This window comes from Tinamus guttatus, unplaced genomic scaffold (assembly GCF_059628265.1).
Source record: "Tinamus guttatus ecotype Peru unplaced genomic scaffold, ASM5962826v1 Tinamus_guttatus_pri_ptg000010l, whole genome shotgun sequence".
NCBI classification, from domain to species: Eukaryota; Metazoa; Chordata; class Aves; order Tinamiformes; family Tinamidae; genus Tinamus; species Tinamus guttatus.
In genome coordinates, this window is record NW_028288544.1 from 4,745,800 (window position 1) to 4,772,207 (window position 26,408).

A 26,408-nucleotide genomic window follows, 5' to 3' on the forward strand; every position below is an offset into this window, starting at 1 on the left:
GGCAGTGCGATGGCTCCAACACCTATTCCCATCTATCCCTGCTCCCCTAGTAGCATCCCTCACCCGCTGCAGAGGCAGGAAGAATTGCCTTTTTTCCCCTCTCTCTAGAAGATCTTACCCTGTCCTTCTATCTGTGGTGTTTTTACGTATATGTGATGCTCTACAACTTAACACTGCCTTTCCTTGCGAGCTGGGACGGTGAAGCCATTCCCAGGAAATACTGTTCTCTGCGCAGTGTCAGTCCCACAAGTTCATTACACAAACTTACTTGCAGCAGCATAAATCTGCTCCTGGCTCCCTGCTCTGCTGTGCTGGGAAGGGAAGAAAGAGCCCAAGGCATCCCAGCCCCTTTTGGGCGAGGGAATGAATGTCCTCTAAGTTCCCTGAGAAATCCTGGACATCTGTTTGGCTTTCACTGCATGTGGGACAGACCCGGACCAGAGAGGAGCTAAACAGAATATACTTGGCAAGTGCTTTAGCTGCTCAAAGAGACGGAGGCAGGTACAGCAGAAAGTCAAACAGAGCTGAAAAAAAGCTACACTCACAGAAATTTATTTCCAGTGCATGTGTTTTTAGCACCAAATGTACACCATAGCATAGGAGATGACGACACCACAAGGAGCCCACTCAAAGGTATTTAACACCTATGTGTAAGCTGGTTCTTTTAAAAGGCTCCTTTGAATGCTAGTGCTGCCACTGACACCACAAGCACAAGTCCTCACTCCCATCTGACTCCACAGCCTCATATGGAGGCACAGAAAAAAAGGAGAGTGTCTGGAAACCTCTCTTGCACTTTACGGTTCTTCCATTTTAGTCATAGCTAAAGGCAAACTCATGGGCAACGAAGCATTTATGATGCAGTCAGGATCATCACGTAACCTGTGCAGCAGATACCTCTACACTCCAATTTTCCTTTATGGAGCACATATGAGCAAATAGGGATGACAGGTGGCTAAATTATTCACCACAAGAAATAAAAACTGAGGTGACAAGGAAAGGCCTCCTGTCAGAGATTTCTTCACACTGTGAAAGCACCTGCAAGATTCACTTTGCTATAAGCTGAACAAGCACATATCAGAGTCAGCATCTTATCATGAAGGATTAATATAAGAGGAGTTTCCCCAACTTTTTACTGGGAATTTTAAGACTGATACCTTAATGTTTCCACTTCTCATTAAAAAGAGGGAAAACATACTTCAAATACGCAAAGGACAAAAGTTTCACGTGCTTCACTTTGATCCTCATAGCAGCCCTCTGTCTCTGAGCCTAAGCCAGGAACATGTTAAGAACCGCAGTTCTCATTCTGCTCCATCCCGTGAGGAAAACACTGCTAATATTCTTTCCATCACCGATGCACAGTTTTTACCCACACATTGTATTTTCACTTAGAATGGGAACGCATCACCAAGACTTGCTTTCCTCCCCTTTTAAAACAGGGATTGGGAGGTCAGATCAGCTGTGCAGGTCAGTAGCAGCAGCACCCAGGTCTCCTGGCTCTGGCCATTGCGCTGGGTTTCCCAGCGAGGGGGAGAAGAAAACACACAGACACACGTGCAGACACACGCACAGACACTGACACAGGATCTGAAGCAGTGACTTGGGCAAGTCCGCAATTCCCACTACGGTACTGTGGGCCATCGCTGCAGGTGCAGGTGCTCAGTAGCCTTCAGGATGAACATAAATGTAATCTTGAAAAGCAAAGCTTGGGAAATCTAATTTTACATTAAAAACACTGTAAAGATGAGTTATTTCAGGCTTTTTAGAATTCAAAAACCACCTCCATTTGCACTGATCAAAGCACTGTACTTCTGTGTTTCTAACTCTTCACTTTCCTGCTTTCCCAGCTCCACAAAGACTGTCTAAAACAAAACGAGAAGACACTAAGCACTCTGCACTGCTCCTGACAACTCCTCTTCTTTCCTGCACTTCTAAAACCTCTGACTTGCGCCCTCTGCTTTCCTGCTGCCATGGATAAGGTGCAATACATAACCCGCTCCGCTCTGAGGAGAGCCTCAACTATTGAGGTGAACCCGCAAGCTCGCCAGCGGCTCCAGGAGCTCTTTGTGAATTTCTGCCTCATTCTGATCTGCCTCTTGCTCATCTGCATCATCGTGATGCTCCTCTGAAGCTCCGGCCCTTCCCCGCGCCGCCCGCTAGCAAAGCTGCCCCACGGGAAGAGCGCGGCCCGGGTTGCTCCCGCCACAGAGAGCCGCTCGCGGGAGAGGAGCCCGCGCGGGGACTAGTGCCGCGCCGCCCGCGCGCCCTCCTCCTGCTGCCCGCCCAGCACCCAGCGCCGTGCAGACCCGCGGCGAACCCGGACTGGCCTCGGCAGACAGGGAGAGACCTTTCCCGAGCGCCGGGAAGCGCCGCTCCGGCCCCAGGCTGGCGGCCGCCTCGCGCAGGCAGCAACCCCGCTTCGCGGGGCGGGAAGCGGGAGGGACACCTGAATGAGCTGGGGTTTCTCTGAAAAATTTTAAGCTCTTGGTCCTGTTTTAAAATTAGGCCCAATTCCACACACACACACACACACACACACACACACACACACACAAACATACACACAGATTTGAATACATCATAGAAAAACGAAAAATCCAAAAACTTCTCAACAGAATATGGCGTTAACTCATAACTACTTTTCTCCCTATTTAAGGTATCTGAACAAAAAATAATGACAACTTCAACTACGTAATTTGCCACAGTTCCCCTGTCACTAGATATACTTGCCTTATACAGCAAGATGACACGCAGAAAGGTTTTTCACAATGTTTTTGCAGAAAATGGGAGCCACTAACTGGGCTTCCAAGTTCTCATTTTCCGTAATCAGTGAACTAGCCTAACAACTGGCCCAATGAAAAAGACAAGAAATGCTCCAAGTTCTCAACATTTGGCTTTCAGCAACTCTAGCACAGTGTGCTCCAATCTATCAGAAATCTCCTTAGTTTAAAACTACAGAAAATCTGCTATTTGTCAGTGCCGCTCAACGTGACTTACCATGGATATAGTAAAGATGTTTGGACTGCTATTCTGAGGAAAGTTCTCATAGGTGTAACACCGCTACCCTCAACTGCAAATGCCTGCTAGAGAACAGACAAGTGTTTTGCTGAAATAAGTTGTCCATATATCGGAGGGAAAACTTCTTTCAGCCTGAAACCATAGAATATATACATCTATACACATGCTTTCCACTTTTGCAGTTCTCCGTAACAAGGCTGAGCACTAGACTGGCAGAGCTCCCATGTCTTCCTGGCCTAAACTCTAAATTCTGAAGAACCGCTTTCAAATTTAAACAAATCTCAAAAACCAACAAATAGAGGTCAAAGGGCTAGCTACTTTTAACAGCAACTTATACCTTCCCCTATACCTTCCTCTGCAACCAATCCTAGTGATAAATACAGGAAAAGAAAACAAGCTGATCTTCATCTTGAACTCTGCCTTAAAGACTCAACACGCAGCACTTCAAAACATAAAACCTACTCAAATCTGGAATTCATCACTGAAGATCATACTAGACACTTGACATCATTCTCTCTCGTCAGAAAATTACCTTCAGTATGGAAATCTTAGTGGCACATTTTCCCCATTATTTCCCTTTTTTAAGAAAGGGAGAAAAAAACAAATGCAGGAAACTACTTAGGTGGGGAAAAGTAGGCAAACTTAAGTTACTTTCCTTTCTTAAAAAAAAAAAAAAAAATGTTTTTGTGCAAGGATAGGGCTTCCAGTTTTAGTTTGCTTTAAAGCAGTTTCAAAAGACTTCCACCAAAAACACACAGTATCTTTGCAATATTGAAAGCACTTCTAAAATAAGTTTTCTTTGAAATAACCAGAAAAGTCATTATTTATTTAAGAGCCGTAAGAAGCAAGAACAAAACCAAGATATAAAGAAACTGGAAGCCCTAGCACTATGTCACACAGCGCAGATAAACCGCGGGTACTGCTGGGACACATCAGTGTCTTACCGTTTGGCTGAGCTAAAGCCAGCTAGCACACCCCATGCTGCAAAGTATCAGTCAAAACAGATATTTAAAAATGCCTTCTGTACATAGAACATTCTTCTTTGTATACTTACGAGACCTTTAAAACTAGCACCTACTGCATTTTTTTGTTAAAATAATTGCTTGAAAAGATATTGATGCTTTAAATTAGATAACCAAATACAATCCAGTTTAGAAAGAAGTATCCACTGTAGCAGGTATTTATAACTTTAATTTATGTGAGAGAACCAGCAATCATGAAGCTTTCCGATTCTTTATTTATGCTGCTTTGGTTTTGAACAGTGAATTTGCTTACGCTGCTATGTCCAAATCACTTATGTATACTTAACTTTCACTCGTCAACTACTGCACATAAACTATCGTAAGGAGTTTTATGAAAGTTGAAGCAAAATGCTCACTACATTTATGAGGCATAATAATAAAAATTCCAAACGTAAGAGGTGGCTCGGGTTAAGTTTTCATTTCTGTTTCACTTCTCTCCGTGCTATGTATTTTTGTCTTCCACTAAGATAACGAAAAAAATAATTATGGGAAGAACAATACAAGCCTGTCCCTTTCTTAAAACCCATAATTCAGTTCTTAATTCCTGACTCAGGCATAAGTGACAGCCACACCGGTGGCAGTTTTATGCCGCTATGGCATTGAATAAGGCACAAAAACGTCTTTGCTGCTGCTGTTATTCTTGGTGGGGGGAAAGCATTTGTTTGCTCTAAAAAAATTTTTTTTCCCACCCAGAACTTTAGCAAATACTGATAAACCTACCCATATTCCATCAAGTGAGAGAGTCATCCATTTTGGAATTAAAATTTTGTTCTGATCAAAAGTAGCCAGTAAAGCCACTGAAAGGGTAACGAGCTTCTTTATGAGCTTTTCCGTATCAGGTTTGCAATGACTGCCCTCACTAGCAGGACTGAATCATGCAGTGCAAAGTGTAAAACAGGCTTAAACAACATTTTCAGAAAACATGTGCAAAACAGTCTGTGTAGCCTTTCCAGTGCAATGAGCTTATACATAAGTTTTGCTATACATGCATGCAAAAAAAAAAAATTCATGTCACGTATGTATGTCACACCCTTCATGTCATTCATTTAGCAGATCTGCCTTAAATCCTTGTTCATTTCTCCTAGTATATCCTATAGATTACAAATCAGCCTCCTACATTCATATGTCCATTAGTAGTATCGGTCAGAATAAAGCTAGGAAATATTTGTGAAGTCCTCTACAATAGATAGATATACTTTATCTAACATTAAATATAGTCACTTTTGGTTTTCATCTAGATTCTAAAAAGGGGATGAGGGGGGAAAGAGGGGGAAGAAGAGAAAGGGATTGTTTATGGAAGGAGATGAGTGAAAATCTTTTACTCCTGTAAGGATTCTTATAAAAGCTGATACTCAATGAAATCAGCAACAATAACAAGGTAAAAATAGGTGGTTTAAGAGTTTTATAGACCTAAGTGTATTCATTTATTCTACTTTCTGACAACCAATGTAGACTAGTTGCCCCCCTCCCTTTTTCTTTTCTTTTTTTTTTTCTTTTTCTTTTTTTTTAAAAAAAAAAAAAAAAAAAAAAAAAAACAAGACAACAGTGCCAAGCATTCAGGTCCTCTCTAAACCCCACAGCTGTGAAACGCTGCCCTCTGGTGACCCTCCTTAGCAATCTCAGCTGGTTACTAGAAGGACCTGATTGGTTTACTTTGCACGTCTGTGCACATGCGCATGTGCATGTACATATATAAGCCACGATTGCTAAGTGACGAATATGAAATTAAACTGTTGCATATGTGCTACTAGAAGCGCTCTGCCAACTTACCATGGCCTCTTAATAAGGCATTTGCAAAGCTGCAATGAACCCCACACACCAGAAGGCTGGCAAAACACAACCTGCCCAACGCTAAGCCCTAGGAGGGTAGGAGAAGCTCCTATTAATAGAAGTATATTGAGTTCAGAAGTATATGAGTTTTTGTTTTGTTTTGCAGCTATAGAGATCTTTTGAAAGTAAATTTTCTATGCTCTATGGCCGAAAGGTTTTCAGAAAAATGCTCCAACAAGAATTCAGATAGATCTGAACGTGATCACACACATTAAGAAAATAAAAGTCACTTATATACACACACCACGGATAATTAAAGTCCTTCCATTATTCAGGTCTTCAGAAGCGCAACAGGGAAATATTTAATATCATTAACTTGAAAAGCCTCCTCCTGTTTGTTTTCTCCTTAAATAAAGAGGTAATTTTTAGAGGAAAAAAATAAAAAGGTTTCTAGGAGCATCTAGACTCTTTTTTTCAAGACCCAGTCACTGCAGCCGGTTTTTCCCTCACAGGTGGCTGACAGCGGAGCAGGGCACCGGCCTGGCCCCCAGCCCACGCGCTGCCGACGCGCTCGGCCCCGAGCCGGCCGCCCATGGATCTCGCTACCAACCGGGGCCTCAACTTGCTGCTCAACTTCCTGCTCATCGCCCTGGTGCTGGTGCTCACCTTCCTCCTCGTGAAGCTGCTGTGAGCGCCGGCGGCGCCGCGACCCGCTCCGGGGCTGCCCCGCAATGGTGACCTAAGCGCGGGCACCCACCCGAGCACAGACGCGAAGGGCTGCGCAGGCCGACACACCTGAGGGCTGCAGGGCGCTCACGGACGCGCTGCAACAGAAAGCCAGCCCGAAAGCTACACGTCTTGCTGGGCCTGCCGCTGACTGCAAGAGGCACACAGTGCCCTGCTGACACCCATACACGTGTAGGAAGTAACTGCAGTGTTCTTGCTGCTACAGCTGCTTTCTATGCATCTGCAGAGCTGCACCCTTCAAGGAACACCATTTCTGCAGAGAGGACAGCAGAAATCCAGTTCCGAATACACGATTGCCCTCAACAACATCCTTCACAGGAAGGAAGGTAGAAACGGGGCAGGTGGGTGCAAGGAAACACCTGCACGGGGCTGTCAGCAAGTACCAAGTCACCTGGGGAAAGAGGGAGCGCAGCCGCAGAACGCGGCAGCTCGCAGCGGCCGAGGCGTGGACGGGCTCTGCTCAGAACAATTATTAAGTGCCATTATTGGTTGCACTTTCCACAACACACAGGGTCCACAGCAACACTTCAGAAGTCAGAAGCCCCAGTGCCAGGCAGCAGGATCAAGAGGAGGAGCGGGCCGAGGAGGAGGAAAGCAGAACCACGACCCAGCGCTGCCCGGTGCCGCGGCACAGCTTCCTCCAGCACCTCTGCGGCCCCCCCATGGGGCGGGCTCCTTTCCTGGGCTCCCTCGGGACGTCGGTGCCCAAAGCCAGCCCACTCCCACTGGGATTATTTGCCAGAAGGCAGCCAGGCTGCTCCACGCACCTGAGATACGCGGGCAGAAACACGGCAAGAAGTAGGTGGCACATGTTGCCTCGGGTCAAAGAGCCCCTCTGCTTCCCAGGGGCCATTCGGGAGCAGAAATAACAACAGGGGTGGCCAGAGCAGTTAAACTGAAAACGCGCAGAGAGTTCAAATGCAAGTTCTGCTCTCATTGGCTTCAAATTTGTGCCATAAGCACTTCAAATAGCTCCTGCAAAATACCAAGTTACAGCTTCATTTTTTGTTGGCAAGTTGTATCAATTCCCATACCTATTACCTGCTGGCATTTAAAGCAGAGAGCTGCACAAGCATCTTCACTGTAAGCACTTTACCATTTATTTTGATTATCTGGAAATAGTCTGCTTGTTTAAAAGAAATCTGTTCATGCACATACGATACATGTATGTTGTAGAGTTTCTGCTAGTGTTTGACAAATAAGACAGAGTATGAAACATGAGAAGAAAAAAAAAAACAACCAAACAAAAAACAACCCAACAAAAGAAAAACACCAGACAGAAATGGATATAAAGCCAACTCAGGCCAAAGAACAAATATCCCCAAAGGTTTTTCCCAGTGAAATGGCTCCTCTCTGACATATCGCGCAGGACCGAGCAAAGCTCATTTTCTGCATGCTCTTCCACACAGACAAGTCTCCTTACCTAAGGAGGCAATAGGGATAACGCACCAGTTAAAAACAGCCAAGCATTTTGCGGGGGTGGGGAGTGGAACTCGCCCCTTCCCCGCGGTTAAGGGGCGAAGGAAGAGCCCGCAGGGAGCACCCGGCACAGCCCCAACGCGCAGGCCACGGGCGCCCTCTCCGGAACGGCTCCGGCCGCCACGTCCCAGCCAACAGCAAAACCTGCAGTCGGAACACACCGCTGAAACGCGGGTTTTCCCGAGACGTCACATCCAACTGGCTAATTTCCCGGGATACCAACGCAGTTCGCTGTTAAATGCCAGGCCTCTTGCTTTGCAGTCGGCACAGCGCTTAGGGCTGGCGGAGCCCACGTGTTCGCCGCACTGCAGCACGGCAACAGGCCCCCTTGTCAGGTGCCCAACTTCACAGCAAGAGACAGGGCATGAAAGCATCTTAGCTGAGGCTCCCTGGGAATACGGGCTCATCCCAGGAACTGGCAGTAATTGTTCCCACTAACTTTTGCATTTTGCTGACAAGTATAGTTTCATCAAAATGTGACAGAGGAAAAACGCCGATATCGATCCTTTCCAGTTTTCTGATCAGGCAGGATTACAAACGTCAAGAAAAACGTCAACTCAGAACCAGTTGAAAAAAACTAAGTTTTCCACGGTAATAATATCTGAAGGGTAACCTTCATTTAATGTTATACAACTTTTGTTTTATAATGTTTAGGTATGCAATGTTTAGGAATTTATTTTCCTCTCTTTTCTGAAATACACATTGCTGTAAGATTTCTACATTTCTCACTGGCTTAAAATCCAATTTTTGGCAGCTTTCATATACACACTGCAAACAAGGCGGCACTTTTCTAAATAAAGAGAAATAGCAGTAAGACCTATTAGAAATTGTTCAAGTGCATTTTCTTTATCTATTCTCTCTGCCATATCCTGACACACGCTCAGAAGAAATCGCACAGATACCTCCCGACACACACACTGGAAAAAAATCCAGAGATTCACCCCACAATGCCTACAACACTGTACAGAGCAAATAAACAAACAGGCAACCTTCTGGAGCCCTGCTTCCTATTGCTTTAACTCCCACAACTTTAAAAGCACGCTCTCATTTCAAACATCATCTCTGAAGCAGCATCTGCTAAAAGACATTAAGGTAACAGCATCAAGGTGCAAGAAATGTGCATTTACAGGAGCACCTACAGATTCCTTATGCATGGTTCTTAACTCTGTCATTGGGAACTCTTGTCATGCTGCAACTATTTTTCCCTTACATAGGCCCAATCATGCACTTTACTTTGGAGCTAAGGAAAGCAAACAAAACCCAAAAACGCATTAAAGGTGATGCTTGGTGAATGGTTTTTCAGTTATCTATACGTAGAAAATTATTACTTCAAAAATTATTATTTAAAATTGGTATGGAAATGACACATGGAAGGCTGTCAAATTCAGCAAGCCAAGTGTATTAAAAACAAATTGAAAAAAAAAAAAAAACACCAAGCAGAAGCTAAATTTGGCCAAGTTCAGACTATAAAGGAAGCATACATTTTCTGAGAGTATATAACCTTTTTAAGAGCTTTTAAGGGCTGTAATACATTTTCTTTCACAGCCAATTTCAATTCAAATATCAAGTGGTTTCCTAAAAATAACCTCTAATCCAGGCTGTTGGCTATGAATGAAGGATAAACAGTCCATGAGGACATAATATGGTCGTGAAAGCGAAAATAGTTGAAAAATTCTAAGAGGGTCCTTTATCTTTATTACTTTTTTTTTTTTTTTTTTTTTTAAATCATCTACTTTTCCAAAACCCTCTCATGCTCACCTAGGATATATTCTTAGGTAATTTTCTTGAGGTTTTTTGTTCTTAGTTTTTCAGAAGCAATTGCAAGGCACACGCAGAAGCACACGCACAGCTTGCAGGCGCACACGGGCACGCAGCACAGATCACCACGAGGCTCTGCAAGGGAAACCGGAGAAGCACCCAGGCAGGACGGCCCCGTCTCCATCCCCGGGGCCCACGTGCCCCTCAGCTGCCCCCCACGGCCTCCCCAGCGCCCCGTGGGACACGGTGGCGGTGGCGCCTGGCCCGAGCGCGAGGCTGCCCAGCACTTGCCTCGAGTGTCCCCAGGGTTTCCTTCACCGCCCGCAAGCTCCGAGAAACAACAGGGCTACTGGAGCCCCTGGGAGGATTTAAAGGGTGATTAATGGGGACAAGGACAGGTTTTGGGAGAGGTCTGCGAGGAGTAGTAGTAGGTTGGCCAAATTAACCGGCTTCATTTAAGTTAAAACAATAACAATAAAAAAGTCACATCGACATTAAGAGCAAACTTGGATTTTGAGAACTGCTACATCTTCCAGTCTTTCCTTCCTCACAAAATGGAAGGGATACCAAATTAAAGAGACATGCCTAACACATCCTCAGGCTGGAGAAAATGGGTGTTCTACTCGTACAGCTACACTTTATTACATACAGCTTGGACAGCTCTGCTCAGGAAACATCCCAGCCCGACTTTAACCACCTTCCAGGAAAACGTGCGTGTCAGAACGCACTTCAGAGTTTTCAGCAGGCACATAAGGAACGCCAAAAGCCAGGTGTAACCGCGGCCTGGAGGAGCTGCCCCCTCGCAGAGCTGCCCGCGGCCACCCCCTGCGCGGCGCCACACGATGGCAGCAGCCGCCGCCGTCACCGCCTCACCTGCGCCGCCTGCTCGCCGCCGGGCCGGCACTCGTGGGGCTGCCACGCGGCCACCCCGTAGGGCTCCTCGGCGCCCCTGCACTCCAGGGCGTTCGCACGGAGCTGCTCCTTGAGCCACATCTGGGTCCTCACGGCGGGCTGTATGGGGGCGCCGCTCACCGCCGGCTGTCCCAGCGTCGCGTATCGCGGCCCAAAGGCTTCACAGCCGCCTGCCGTGGACGGGCTTTCGGGTAAGGCACCGTAGGTCAAGTCTAAGGCATGTCTCCTGCTCGAGGAATCCGGAACGAAGTCATCTTTGCTGCATGATTCAAATTTGTATTTGCAGTCCAGCAGGGAAGATCGCCGCTTCCCCACTTCCTTGTCCTCGATCTTTAGCAGCTCCATGCTATCGTGCAAGCAACCCGGCCCGTTCGCCCTCAGCTGCAGCGACGACGCTTTGTCTGCAGCGGCTCGCGAGTCCGCCGAGCGGCTGCTCTCATCCTGGCCGCAGGCGTTGGGCGAGCTCAGCTTGGACAAGGAGGACCATTTTCTCACCGGCCTCGCGTCCTTCATGTCAAGAGAAGTGTCCAGGATGCTCTGATTTCTGCCTCCTCCCGACCGCACGAAGCTCGTGCTCCATTTCGAGCCTTCCGACTTGAAAGCTTCCCTGTGCTTGGAAAGCGAAGAGCTGGCATTAGACGGCATCACATGGGCAGTGGGGATGGAAACCAGGGACCGGCTGGGCTTAAACGAGGATGTACCGCTTGAAGTTGAATGATCTGGGAAGAAAGATTTAGCACGTAAGTACAATACAGAACTTACACGAGCATCCCTTTGCAGGTGACAAAACACAGAGCTCGAGAGGAAATGCAAAAACAGAAGGAGAACAGGTTTCAAGACAAAACACAGTCTTCTACCACTTTCAAGACTGAGAACAAAATCCTATTAAAATGGGAATTTCAAACTATGCTTCCTCGGGAGATGGGTTAAAAAGCAGGATTCTGTATATGTCTATGTTCCTTTTTGGTTTTCAAACTGACTCTGATCAAATACCACACAGAAATTGCACGTAGCCTGAAACTTGTCCCAAGCTGAAATATCAAGAACAGAGAAATTAGGGAGATGGTGAATAAAGAACAAAGATGACACGGGTAAAGCAGAGGTTTCTGAGGACTCGCTGGCAGTTCTCATGAGCCGCTCAGCAGCGCAGGCTGCAGGCAACCAGGAATAGGCACCTAATCCTCTCACCAGGGCGCCAGCTCCCGCCGAGGCTAAGGAAGGGGCACTCGAGCCGCAGCCACCCCAGCCCGCCGGTAACGGGCTAACCCGCTGGGGGTTGCTCGGGCAGCACGTGCAGCTCCCCGCGGGAGGGCTGCAAGGCCGGCAGCTGCTCTGGAGCCACGACCGGCCGCCGCTGGAGGCGGGAAGTGGGCAAGGCTGCAACACCGTCTCATCCAGGCATCCCTTTCAAGAATGTATTTCACGTAGAGCAATACACACAAGATACTGTCCTACAGACAGGCGCAAGGAGAAAGCTCCCACTGGTGCAGCTTTTAGAAAGGGCAGTGTTTCTTTAGTTGCACCCCAAAACAAAGACGTCCCAACTGCCAGCACACGTGTTCCTGCTCCCTAGCCAGCGTTACATCCCAGAGGATAACAAACACTTTCCTGCACACTGACTAACGCCTGCTTACCAGACACTCGTGGCCGATCACACACTAACACTCCCACCTGCCATACCTGCCTGGTGCACATCAACGGTTCAAGGGTTGCTCATACGGTGCTGATGATGGACAGACTATCAACTGTGGGGACCTGCGTTATGGGCTGTGCAGATCTCTGCAACTGCCACATCTGCAAGCGAAAGGCAAGAGAAATCCCGCATGCACCTATGTGCAAGAAAATTAAAATAGTAGCGTAACGTTTTAGTCTGAAATGACAACGCAATGGCACCCACGCACTAGCTTAAACTGGAAAGCCAACAATAATTAGAAGCAAATGATCTCCCTCATTTATTTGCATCACAGTACCCACAGGTAGAACTGTTCATATATGCTGGGCTTTTTCTTTTCTCTCTCCTTCTTCTACTAAAACTTCTTCAGTTACTTCCAAATTCTTAACTGTCCTATGAAGTAGACTTGGACTATACCAACTTTATACACCAACTTGGAATATACCAACCATCCAACTTCAAATTATCTGATAATTTGCTCCAAAATGAAAACTTGGCAATTTTCATTTTAACTAGCCATAATTAACTTTCCATAGATGCTCACTGAAACATTTGAGAAAATTCACACTTCTCCTAACGGGACTGCCCCAGTCTGCCAGGGCTGCAGGCCAGAGCCAGGCCTGTCCCGCAGCTTCTCCTCACAGCGCAGAGCCTCAAACCCAAAAATCTCGCTGAAAATAAGAGAGAACCCAGAAACATTGCGAAGTTCTTAAAATGCATTATTTCTCTAGCCATGGGCATAAGTTCCATCTAGGCAAATCCTGCCAGAGAGGATTTTACCCAAAAAGCAGTTTTTCCTCCTCCAAAAGGTCAAGGGTAAGCAAATGGCTACTAGGGATTAAAAGCACTCTCATTTATACCCATTCATAAACATGGCCTGTGTGTCTCAAAAGTCTTTCAGTGCTTAAGGCTGTTCTTGTTAGTGTAAACTGCAGAGAGAAAAGGGGAGGGAAAAAAAAAAAAAAGGAAAAAAAAAAAGAGGAGTGAGGGAGGGAAGGTGATATCCTGTTTTTGCCCCCACCACTGCCAAAAAAAAAAAAAAAAAGCTTCCTAGAACACTTCTGCAATAGACATTCCCTTTTAATGGTTAATCCAATACTTCCTAAACCACATATATAAAAATTGGAGAAGTTACTTTAAAAACATGCTACAAGGTTTTACCGCATAGTGCCAGCGGGTGGAAAAAGACACAAAGAGCTTTTCATATGACTTCATTACAATCTTGTGGAGCAATGAAATAGTTCAGAAGTATAACACATCTGACACAGAAGTTAAAAGGCAGGCTCAATTTTGGCCTTACTGAAATGCTAATTGCAGAAATCTCATTTAAATGGGAGCTAACATTAACAGAAGCTCTATTCTGATGGGGGAAAAAAATAAGAAAGGAATTCTCCAACAGAGGGTTACTCTACTCTTCCTACTCATTTATATTTTCCCATTTGAAAAAACAAACTCAAATCAGTGGGGCCAACCATGCTTATCCTGTATCTCTAGGTGCCATCTCTGAAGCTGTTTTTCAGGCCGGACCCCCCACACCCTGGCTGGCTGCTCAAGCCCCTTCCCTGCTGCGCCGCGGCGGGCTCTGCGCGGGGCCCGCTCACAGCAGCCGGCACTGCTGCCATCAGGAGCAGCCAGACGCGTGGCGTGAGCAGCACCCTGCCCGGCCAGGAGCCACGTGCCTCGCGAGGCAGCAATTCCCTCCTCACCGCCAGGGCTTCCATTATCAAACAACAGCAGGGCAACCAGCTGATACAGTTGCCCAACTGCTCCCTCCAAATACGACCCCGAATGCACACGATATATGTGTTTATGGGAGGCATGCGCACTAGCGCCACTGGAAACAGAGAACCTTCCTTGCATGAAGGACTTTGAAGCCTGACATTTTATCCTGCCTATAATTAGAAAGCCCTGACCATGGAGGAAAACAGCAGCATTAAACACAGCTGACCTTCTCTTCCTGCACTGTCCCCCACATCAACATAAATTACCCCACTCTGGAAAAGTCACTCCAATTTATTCTTACCAACCGAACTGCAAACAACAGGGGAAGTCACAGCCTCACAGGAAGGCTGGGGTTGGAAGGGACCTTTGGAGATCATCTAGTCCAACCCCCCTGCTCCAGCAGGGACACCTAGAGCCACAGGGTGGCATCCAGGTTAGTTTGGAAGGTCTCCAGAGAAGGAGATTCCACAACCCCTCTGGGCGGCCTGTTCCAGGGCTCAGTCACCTGCACAGTGACGTTGTTCTTCCTCCCATGGAGATGGAACTTCCTGTGTTTTAATTTATACCTGTTACCCCTTGTCCTGTCATTGGACACCATCAATAAGAGTTTGGCCCCATCCTCTTCACATCTTCCTCTCAGGTACTTATTGATCAGATCTCAATCTTCTCATCTCTAGGCTAAACAGGCCCAGCTCGCTCAGTCCTTCCTCATATGATAGATCATCTCTTTGCAAGCGAGCCAGGGCAAACTGGACATGCTGACGGCCAACCCTAACAAGAAGCACTGAAGAGACTGACTTACCTTCTGGAAGCAAAGGTCTTTTTGGGATGCACTGGAATACCTTTTCACATCTACACATCTTCACCCCTCTCTCAACAAGTTCTCTTTATAATGCTTCAAATTTACCCCATCAAAATATAAGAGGTTAGTGAATGGCAGATATGTCTGCAAAAAAGGCTCTTCCAAAGAATAAATAAATATAAGCACACACCACAGAAGGCTGAAATGGAAGTACTACAAGCACAGGAGAAAACTCTTAGTTGTGTAACAAGTTATATATGAGAGCCTGAATTTCTGCTATAGTTACTGAACTTGATTTGTTCTCTACACAAGAAGCAGATGGCAAAATCAGTGTGAAACCTTCTACCTTATTTGAGACTGAATCCTGCAATACTTTCTGTAATCCACTGTGTCACACACCAAAAAAAAAAAAACAGGCTGTGACTAAAAGCTTATTTTCAAGAATGAGAGTCTTTCAGAAAGCTCCTTAGTTCACAAACAGCAGAAACCAGAACTACTGCAAATAAGACCCGAACAGGTTGCAGCTGAAACAGATTTTTCTTTTTACTTTTTTTTGCATCCTATGCAGTTTTGCTGCTTTTATTACTTCCCTTCACAGTCCTGGCCTGCCTGCAAAAAGCATCCTCACAGGGAAAGATGCATGATGCAGCACTGCAAAAGCCACTGCCCCGAGCAGTGTGTTACTGCCGGGAGGACGGGGAAAGGAATCAACAAACCTACAAAACAAACAAGCAAAAACACTCACACATGGGAGGCATTGAAAGCATTTTCAGTAAACAGAGTGGCAAACAGTGCTGGCAAAATTAAAGCTGTGCACAGAGGTGTAAGCGCAGCGGACGCTTGACCTAGGAAGGAAACACAGAGGGAACACCAGGTTCCAGCAAGTGGGAACAACTTCCTGACAGGCTCACAAACAAAGGGACTATCATGCACAGAAAACACTTTTAACAGAAACATGTCCCAACCCTGCCAAATAAGACCCTTCTAATTTATCAGGGACTGGTTGTTTGCTACCACATTCACCGTGTTCCTCCTCTACAGTTATTGACGCTTGCCACATCTCACTCATTTGCACCACTTCTGTACAACTGAAGGTACTAACTGCTTAGCTACCCCTTCCCATTAAGGGAAAGCAAATTAGCTGCATTTCCCTGTATTTCCTCCTCTGCAAGTCCTGCCTTAGCTTCCCCACAGAGGCTGCCCTGCTTCAGCAGGCTGGACCCATCCTCCCCAGCCCAGTGCAGGCAGGACACACGCTCCAGCAAAGCTGCTTCACCTCTGCTGCAGGAGCAGGACACGGAGCTCTGCTGGTGCTGAAACGCTCTTCCAGACATCTGCTCTTTGGCAAGTTTCATCGGGACAAAGCAGGCCCTCACCAGCCTGGATTTATCTAAAAAGTGCTGTCCCGATCCCTGTGCCCCGCTGGAGGCTTCCACCCTGCACACAGCGAGAGGGCAGTCTTGGCAAGCACTAAGAAAGATTCCAGCCACAAGGACAAGCCCATAAGGGATACAGGGGACCACACAGAGGGACAGCATATTCGTACTAGCTCGTTTTAGCACTAGGAATAAATTGCTGCATTTCCAGTGGCTCTTTCAGGAATCAAAATTCCCAACACGGTCATGGAAGCTAGATGAGAGGCGAGGCAACGTGAGCATCCTCCCACAGGATCACATATGGGAGCATCACGCCAGGATCAGTGCCAGAAGGAAGCACATGAGGGATACACTACATCTGCTCTGCTAAAGATTACACGTTCTCAGCTGAACAGCCACCAAGAGACACGTACAGTAGAAAGTGGTGATATCCTACAAGGCTGCATTGCAGTAAAGCTCAACTTGATCTCAAGCGAACTGAGAGGACCCTTGGTAGAACAACCTGTAATTCAAACCACTCCTCCCCCTATACACCCACCCTGAAATATCCAGCAGATTATTTGTGCAAGAAGATATCAGGCAAAGCATTTCACATTCTGCTTATGAATTTGTTCCTTTAAGGTAGCTGTTTAGCAAAGTTAGCATTAAGTCTCAACAACAACTTCACAGTGTCTGTTACCAAGTAGACCTATACAAAAATCCTAACGATATCTTATTCCTTGCAGCAGCTCCCTCCAGAAAACCAGTACCAAGAGGATGTGACAGAATGTTTCACAGGGGGAAAAACGAAATAAAAGCCACCCAAACAAAAAGACGATGCACACATGAACGGATCAACAGACTTTTGGGGATTCAGAGTGAGAAAACTGAGGTTTTAACTGACACTAAGCATATAAACTCGCGAAGGAAAAAAGAAAGAAGTAATGGATATTTTAAGTCTTGACAGAAAGTAGAACAGAAAGTAGAACTGCCTGCTAAGATTCTTGGCAAGCGACAATTTGCTCAGCAGATATTAGGCTAACAATACTGAGCTGGGAAGTCCATGAGCCCAAAAGAGAGGCATCTCCTAGCACATCTAGTAACTCCCTCCTGCCGGGCCAGCTCTCAGATTAGCGGGTTCACAGGACTCCCATCTAGAGAAGAGGGTTCCACAGAGCAACGGGATGAGCCCTGCAGACAGCAGGAAGGCTGCTGCCCAAAGGGAGACACGTGTCGGGACAAGGACAGCTTTAACTCAACACCACACAGTTCAAAAAGCAGCGGGTGAAACACGTCATTTGGGGAGAAGATTATTCAGCAGAAAGAAAGAATTATAGCAGTCAGCTGTTTTGAGGCTCTGTTTTGTTTTCCTCATTACCTTCAATTAGCTGAGTTGCTGTCACAGAGGAATGGGAAGACACAGATTCGTTCAGATGGATGATGAAAGCACTTAAATAAAATGGCCTTTTGTTCTACTGCTACTGAACAACAAAACTCATTAGCGAGTCTAAAGAAAATAGCAGGCAAGTCCAAGACCAAGTTTATAGCTCCCTAGTAGTCACTGGAAACGAGTTACAAGCAACCACCATGGATGCAGGCTAGCTATAGCCACCCAAAAGGAAGGCGGGATTACTTCATCAGACATACACACACGTAGGGAGGCAAAGCCTAACCTGGACTACACACAACCTCCTCAGATAAGAAGGGAAAACTGAACATGTTCTAGGCCTTAAGAGATGACATGGCCTCAGCAGAAAGCCCTCTGGACCTCCTAATCCCTGCGCTTCACCTCCTCAGCCTCAGGAGGATCCCACGTCCACAGCCAAGTGCGGTCGTGCCCTCCGGAACAAGGCACGGCTGCGCACCTTCTCCAGGACCCTTTCCCAAGCCAACCCTGACCCTCCCCAGCAGTAACCGGCACGCACGGGCACCGCGAGGCACCGCTGCTGCCGCGGGCCACGTCACAGGAAGGGCACGAGCACGCCACAGGCAGCTGCCTACCGGGGCAGGGGAAAGAAGGTGAGGCATCAAATGGAGATGCTCCGTGCTGCAGGGCTGAAGCGGAGCAACTGGCGTTATCTCTCTATCTCCTAACATCTAATCTTTCTTCTTCAGTAATCTGAAGTTATTTTTAAGTAACAGTTACATAACTAAGCAGGACGATTTTTAGATTAACGAGTTCCATTTCCCTCCCCCAGATAAGAAGATAAAGCAATATTTCAGAAGAGTAGTCATGTAATCAATAACTTCATTTGCCGAAATGAAACACCAAGTGAAAACTTATATTGTCACAAGGGGATGTTCTCCCCCCTCTCTTTATTATTTAAAGTTGCCCTTGCCTTCTTATGAAGGTTGTTCTCAGCTTCCAATTCCAGTTTCCTCAACAACAAGCACTTTGGAGCTGAGACATGCAGAAAGCAAATATCCCCCTAGGAACTTGCATTAAAAGCAGTGGCTAAAGGGAAGAAAAGAAGAGGCTCTGGATGTGACAACATCTGCATCCTCTTTACTTTCCAAATCTGCCAAACACCCACGCCACACATCCACTTCAACAGCTGCCAGATACTCAGCTCTCCTGGCATTTTCTTTAGTTCCAGTTGAAGCACTCTCCAAAAAACTCCCGTATTAGCTAAAGTGGTGCCTTTTGGCACCTGAGGGGTCTCCCGAGACACAGGAGGAAAGGGAGGCACAGGAGCAATGAAGGAGACACTCAAGGCGATGCTGGGGCCGCTCCACGCAGCTGCAGCCTCTGCTCCCAGCTCGGGCACACCAAGCCCCCACGTTTCATCCATAGCAGCAGCCAAAGCACAGCCAAAAGCAGCATTTACACTTGATGACAAGCAGCCTTGATCTCGCTTCCAGCTCGCAGCGGGCCTGGGGTTCCTGGCTGTGTTTTTGAGATGAAGCTCCGTTTCTGAAAGCCTAACCCCTGCTCTTACTAAGCTGAGGGCTCAGTTTAAGCAGTCACGTTCGGGTGGCCGGCACCCGCTCGCCTCACCACTAGGCAGTGCATCCCTTCCCTCGGCTCACGAGGCACCAGGACAAGCAGCAGCTCCCAGCATTTTGCCAGGCAATGCGAGCATGGAGGCGACAAAGACGTGTCTCCACTCTGCCCACCCGCCTCCCGCCCCAGGCCCATTCCCCAAACCCGCTCGCGAGCCTCCCGCGCGGCGGGCGCCCTCCCAGCTTCCCTCTGCCCATCCTCTGCTCGCGGCATTGCCCGGCCCCACGCACGGCCCGTGCTGCTGGTGAGCGCTTAGAGCAAGTGCTTTGTTCACCAAACGTGAACTCCTCCCAGGGCCGCACACCGTGCCCCTATATCCCCAAAACTGGGCTCCTGCCCCAAGAGAAATTCTGCTCCTGCAGATAGCCTCGCTCCTCGCAGCGCGGATCCCCAAAGGGTAATGGGATAACGTGTGAATAGTAACCTGCAGCCAGTTGGGACAGGTCTGCCGAGGACAGGGCAGTCATGGTGTAAGTAATTACTTAAAGAAAGGTATGTACATTAAAAAAATAAATCCATAAAATTAATACTTCAAAGAGCAGAAATAAATCTACTTCTGTCTTTCCTGACTTCTGAACTCCTAGCTTTGCAATTTTGCATTCACTTACCATACACGATTCTCTCCTATTCTTTGGAGACGGAAAAGCCTCAAGTCTCCAGCAGACACTGCACCTGCAGGTCACCCCTGGAATCCAGCTCACAGAGGATTAACCTTATATTGGATTTCAGCAGAGCTCTGCATCCTGAAAATTAGGTCGCTTTTTATATGCTAACAATTAGGCAACATTATTCTCATTTCCCAGATTAGGAACAGGAGGCAAAGTCTCAAAATAACCCCCCCAGCTATCACTCATAACAAGCCCTACCCGTTTCCCACCACCACTCTCTAAACTGGGCAATACTGAATACCCTGGTGTATCATACATGCTTTAAACTGCCAACTTAAGCACAACAAAAAAGGAATTAAATAGGAAAAACAAAATCAAAACAAAAACACACGCACGCACCCTGGAATTCTCAGGGTCACCCAGTAGCAGCCAAAAACATTAGACATTCCTACTAATAGAAATGTTTCTGAATACAAGAGTAGCAAAAAGAAGATAGGAGAAAAATACTGAAACCCACCTTACAAAACTGATCATATAATGTATATGTGCATATACAGAAAATAAAAACAGATTTTTTTTTAAATGAGTTTTCCTGCAGCTTTTCCTCTAAAGCATCTTGCTGGCACCATCACAGTATTCCAGAGCCTGCTTTAAAATTGAATAACAAGTTTTAGCCAAACAGATAAAGTTGCAAGAGTAGTTATAGCTATTTTTCAGTTTTTTCTTTTGATACTAACGCATTTAACGCCTCGAATTAAACAGAGCCGCGACACTGGGAGCACCAGGCACATGAGAGGGCTCCGCATCTCTGTGATTCTGGCGAGCAGCCCCTGCCCGCCCCTCATCTGCGCCCACCTGCTTGGAGGGCAGAACTGGGCTCTTCTCACCAGGACGGCTGCTTGTTGCAGCAAACATCAACAACAGCTGGAAAATTAACCACCTTAATTCACAGGCTATAGTTAGAGCTGGACACAGCATTCTTCCTGCGCTGTAGGAAACAAAACCAAAAGAGAAAACAAAACCAAGACAAAACCAGGAGGAGTCAGTTGAGAACACAGACATAACAGGAAGAACAGTCCTATCATCAAAGCATCCATGGAAGACATTTTTAGAAAAACCTCGTACATGCTATCATCCAAGTAACAGTCATGTACACTTTTCCAGGATCCAGGAGACATGCAGATCCCACGGGCAGCTTTGTACCTGCCGGTGCTTTGCCCATGCGTAGCTATGGCCGTGTAACAGCAGCTTCTTGCGATCGGTACCTGCACATCATCTTCTTGGAGCTATTCTGATAATCTATTTGCCTCCTTTGAAAGGACTAGCTGAGGAATCTCGTTTGAGTTCTAAATCATACCTAAAGCCAAGATATAGACAGATACATTTGATCTATCTCTCTATATATATATCTCAAACTAGAAGAGAGCAATACAATGCACAGCATGGTCTTTTATCCTGGCTCTCCCAGTTTTTCCAAGCCAAAATATTTAGTGCCACAGTTACTCCTCTGAAAGAGCAAAGTTTGTTTGTTGCTTCTCCATCACCTTCGGTGGTTATTATACACACACACACAACGATTTTGATGGCTTCCCCCAACCTCGTCTATGCCAGAGAGGAAATATGAGTCCAACATCCTAAATGTTGCCGTACATTTTAGAAATTTCTATAAATTACTACGCTAATTAAACAAAAATGAGACATCTACCAATTACAAGAGCAACAAAACATAAGTCATCATCACAATGGAAGCCTTACTTCAAGGGAATGTTTCTCATCCTGCAGGACCAAAAGCAGCTTGGCCAATTCACGCATCGGGCATCACTTCGCCTGCCAAACCCACCTTCCCCAACGTGGAGCCCAACAGCTGCCTAACACTCCATCACCCCCCAGCACCAAGTGACACAAACAGTCTCCAATTAAAAAAAGATTTGATCCACTTCAGGAGAGAACTGCAGCCACTCTCCAGCTCGCATACTCCAGACTACTTTTGTAGTCCATCAAGATAAAAATAATAATATATTTTTTAAAAAAGGTATTTTTAACAACAACAATAAAATCATCTTTTTATAAGCTTTAGATTTTGCCCATAATTATTCTAAAAATCAGTCTGGCATCTCACCTCCATAGAGTATGGGTTATCTTGCACCTAAATGGGACACTGGGTTGAGACCCACACTGTCCCTGGAGAACCTGCTGCATCCTGACACTACTGAGCAAAACTCAGATGTTACAGCCAGCATGAAGAATTGCAAAATTAAGAGAAGTGCTGCTGCCTGCAAAGGCACCCAGTCTCCTGGGCACAACTTGCTATAGGGAGGCAGGGTAGGGGGAGTCCCTGGTGACAAAGAGCAGCCACCTTGGGCCAGGAACGAAGAGGGCTGCATGCCCTTTACAGAGAGTCTGGTGAGCAATCGCCTCCCTCACTCTCCTCTTGAAAACTAGAAGCTGGAGGGTTTGCAGGTCTATTTTGTTTTCTGATGCGCACAGTTGGGCCTGTGGAGACAGAGGTGGGAGACTTGGGAATGTTTCAATTACTGCCTTTGATAATGGAAAGAATTTGGTGTTTATAATTTTATTTCCAGTTGCTGGCTCATCTATCTGGGTATTTATAGTACTCGTTACTATGGTATCCAAGCACGTTAGTAGTGCTCTGACCCACACAAAACGATAAAAAACTGCTTTTTTCCTGCTCCCTAATCTATTAGAGAACACCTCTGTGCTGGTATTACTAGCACGCTATGTTCCAAAAATTAAAAATAGAACTCTCTTAAAAAGCTAGATCCAATTTCACACCTTACTTTTTGATCAAAGCCAACAGGGAACAAAGCGCATCATAAAACGATGGCATGGGAGAAGGCAGAATGCTAACAGGACCAGGGAAATGAAGTGAGATGGCAGCTCTGTAACCACCAGCCCTGAGGCTCTAGACCAGCTACCCACGACAAATACCACGACCCCCGCCCCAGATAGTTTCATCTCTTTTAATGATATTAATAATTAAATCTTCTTTCACCCCAGAGACACGCAGAGAGCCATTCCGTGCAAGATGGCGCCTGGTGCGTTTTCCCAGTGTTATCCAGTAGCACCAATAACTCCCTGGCAGAGCAGATTGCAACGGCTCCCAGCCCCGTCCAAGCGAGCCAGGGGAAACGGGAGCCTGTGTCCAGGGGAGCAGCTTTGGAAGCCACGTCCTGATCTTCACAGCACTGCTCAAGGGAGAGGAGGTTATTAACGCACTTCAGCTTTAGAAGAGAAATTGACACAAGCATTTGCTCATGAATCAAAACTATGGTGCTCCACGTTCCCTAAAATGCTTCCAAAATTGACTGCTGCTAAATTCCCTTTCACAGCTCAGGCTGGCATCACAGACAGCTTAGGCACGAGTACAATCTTGAAATGATAGATCAATGAAAACACCCAAACCGTGCCAATAACTTAGTTGTAGACACTGAATGCAAGAGCAGTTCCTTAACAAAAAAAACCCAACCTTCATTATCCTGTGCTTCTGTGTTTGATTTTTAGCTTTTAATTGGTGTACTGGCTTTTGTAGACCAATGATCTTAGAGAAAAAATAAATAAATAACATAATATACCACATTATGCATATACATGCACACAAGTTCTTTCATGCAGCACATATTCATGGAGTCACCCAGAGAAGCACGTGAGAGAAGCAAAGCTACTTCACCAGTATCACATATCAGTAGGTCTCAGAAATCAAAAACAGGCTTCCCAAAATTCGATGATGATGAATTACGAAACACGGAGCCCCATCACGTTCTCCTCTCCAGCAAGTCCCACACGCCAACAGCTGAAACGCCACCTGCTCCAGTGAGTAACAGGTCAATTAACGTTTCTCAACTTCTGCAGTAAATTAAAGGTCCCCCGGGGCTCCCTGGGAGCAGTGGAAACAACAACTGCTCCTGAGCACAGATTCACTTGTTTTAACTCTAGACTACGTGGCCTGCCAGATCTGCAGATACATATATACACACATACCTGCCAGAACTGCAGATTTGTATATAAATGTATGTGTATATGACATACATGAATAAAATAGATACCTGTAAATAAATTTTTCCTATCTCTTTGCAAACTCTTAAACTCCAAAAACTTCAGAAGTAGCTATTTATACACCTTTGGATTTTTCATGTTCCCCAGTGCCTTCAAAAATACCCTCTCTCAAATTCCATCTAAAAAGCAATCAGAAATCCATGGGCAAACACAGAACCTGCAGCGCCTGCTATTTGCCCCGTAGACCAAATATACCCTGCATCTGCAGGGCGCTCATTGAGGTTAGTCTCAACATTAAGAAAAACATGGCAACTCTCCTGAGCAAACCTCATTTTACAACAGAAACAAGGTTGAAAAAGTGCTCCAGCACCGTAACGCTGTCACGAAGACAGCCTAAGAGCAGAAACGCTACCTCTCTAAAGCAAGGTCTGCTCTGTTTAAGCCCAAAGAGGACTGGCAAACGCAGAGATCAGCAGGGAGAACTGGGCCACCGCTGTCCCTCGAGGGTGCGCGAGGGCCCCCCAGCGCTGCGGCCTTTCGCCGCGCCGAGGAGCAGCCGGTTCAGCCGCGGCAGCCAGGAAGGGCAAGTGACGCCGTGGCGGTGTGGGGGGCCAGCGCCGGCTCGAGCCGCGGAGCCGCGCGCCGGGACCGGGACCGGGGCCGGGGCCGGCCGGAGAGCGGAGCGGAGGGGACAGGAGGAGACCGCGCGCCAGCCACGCGTCCCAGGGCACGCGGCCTCCGGACGGGCCACGACCGCCTCCCCGCCGGCTGGATTACACGACAGCATAAAGTGATAACAAACCAGGCAGCCTCAGCAAACACTGCTACTGCTTTACTCAGGAGGGTTTTTTTCTTTTTTTTTCCTTTACTATCCATGATGGCTTCTCCACCTTGTCTATGCTGGTCAAAAGGCGGCTTTTCTTGCTCGAACAGCCCCAACCAACAGAACAAACGTACGGTGCAAGTAAAATTTGAAATTCGAGTTCTCCTCCCTGCTGGGAAACAGCTATAACAGTTTAGACCACCGAGGCTTTGGCAGCAGCTTGCAGAGTTTACAGACCCCAATGTACAGTTCACTGCCTATCCAAGTTAACTCTCAGGGTAGGAAAGTCAAACCTGCACAAACCGGTGGCGTGCGTGCATTACACGTACGTTTGCCACAGTAGTAAGCAAATGAACATTTTAAGAGTAGTGCTTTCAGGCGCCAGTTAAATAAAAGTATCATCATGCTATACTCTTCAATCTTTTATCAGCATACTCGTTTTATTAAACAGCTCTAAAATAAACTTGCCCATTGTTAAGTTTATTGCTGCCAAAACTAAAACATTAAATACAATTCCTGTCTGGAATTGATACATGCTCCTGGAGTAAAACTCCTAAGAGGGGAGACTGAAACTCTAATGTCACTTTATATGAAAAAGGCCATCATTTAAGTTAGACTAAAAAGACTACTCTATTTTTGACAATACGAGCTATTTCCAGCCTTGGGCAGTGATGGGCTAAAGCCTAATGCAAAAGGGATGTGTCACTAACAGTTTCTCACAGTCTATAGGGTTTAAGAAACATGTACAGGATGTTCTGTCTTGTGATTCACAGATCCACATCTAGAATTAAATAAAGCCACGTTGTGCACATGCACCTAATCCATTAAGTGTAACAGGTCTGTTTTACTGTTATTGGCTTTTCTATTTCAAGACTTAAGTGGAGGAGCAGCAGGGAGAAGAGTGCACAGGAGAGGGTGCAATTCCTGAGCATCACTAGATTACTAGACATACACAAAACAAAAAGGAAATGTATCTAAAATTAGAAGATTATTCCTGTACCCTTTACAGGAAAACTCCAGTTCCTATTCATGAACTCTGAAACAGACTGAAACTGACTGAAACAGAATCAGACCCTTAGGAGAGTCTGTGGTCTCAGTCCTGCCAGCATAACAGTATCACACTTTTAAAAAAAAAAAATTTAAAAAAACACATAGTAATTCCTCACAAGATTCAAAGAAAAGCAAACAAACATACAAACAAACCTATGCTATCATATGATATGCTAACACATCACCTATATGGAAACAAGCATTATTTGGTTTCTCATTCTTACTAAAAGAAACCTACAAAACGCTGCACAGCTCTAATGCTGTCTAGAAACAAACTCTGTGCAGTAGAAGGCAAAACAACAGCAACACATTTTCTCCCAGTCTTTTTCTCCCCCTCTATAAAGTATGTAATTTTATTCTTACATAAACATCTAAATTCCTCCCTCCCCACCATCTTGTTTTTTTTTCCCGTTTTCCAAATGTCCATTAGTTGCCCGGGTCAGAAGCAGAAGCAACGCGCAGGCACACGCACTCGTCAGCCCTCAGCTCCGCACAGCTAATGTTTCTGGGCAGGGCTGCCTCCAAGTGCTTTCCTGCAGAAAAAGAAACCCTGGGCATTCACTAAAGAGCTATGCATTACGTAAGTTCTATTTGTTTTCATAGGCAAAATGATATGTAAGATTTTCAACCGATTACACAGAAAACTGCAGTGCAA

General features: G+C 46.2%; 2 protein-coding genes across 2 annotated transcripts in view; one reads left to right on the forward strand and one right to left on the reverse strand.

The window, feature by feature from the left end:
* CEP85L (centrosomal protein 85L) overlaps positions 1-26,408 on the reverse strand; it is an 89,181-nt gene that overhangs the window by 43,041 nt on the left and 19,732 nt on the right. Inside the window, exon 3 of the mRNA XM_088522254.1 lies at positions 10,665-11,422. Within this exon, the coding sequence (XP_088378380.1) occupies positions 10,665-11,422 (758 nt within the window). The remainder of the gene's footprint in view (positions 1-10,664; positions 11,423-26,408) is intronic.
* PLN (phospholamban) lies at positions 1,913-2,126 on the forward strand. The gene has a single exon (XM_010224578.2). The coding sequence runs from the start codon at positions 1,968-1,970 to the stop codon at positions 2,124-2,126; it is 159 nt and encodes a 52-aa protein (XP_010222880.1). The 5' UTR covers positions 1,913-1,967.

What these genes read in the sequence shown, in the direction of transcription:
- PLN (XM_010224578.2), top strand. Translation starts at nt 1,968, where the DNA reads ATGGATAAGGTGCAATACATAACCCGCTCCGCTCTGAGGAGAGCCTCA.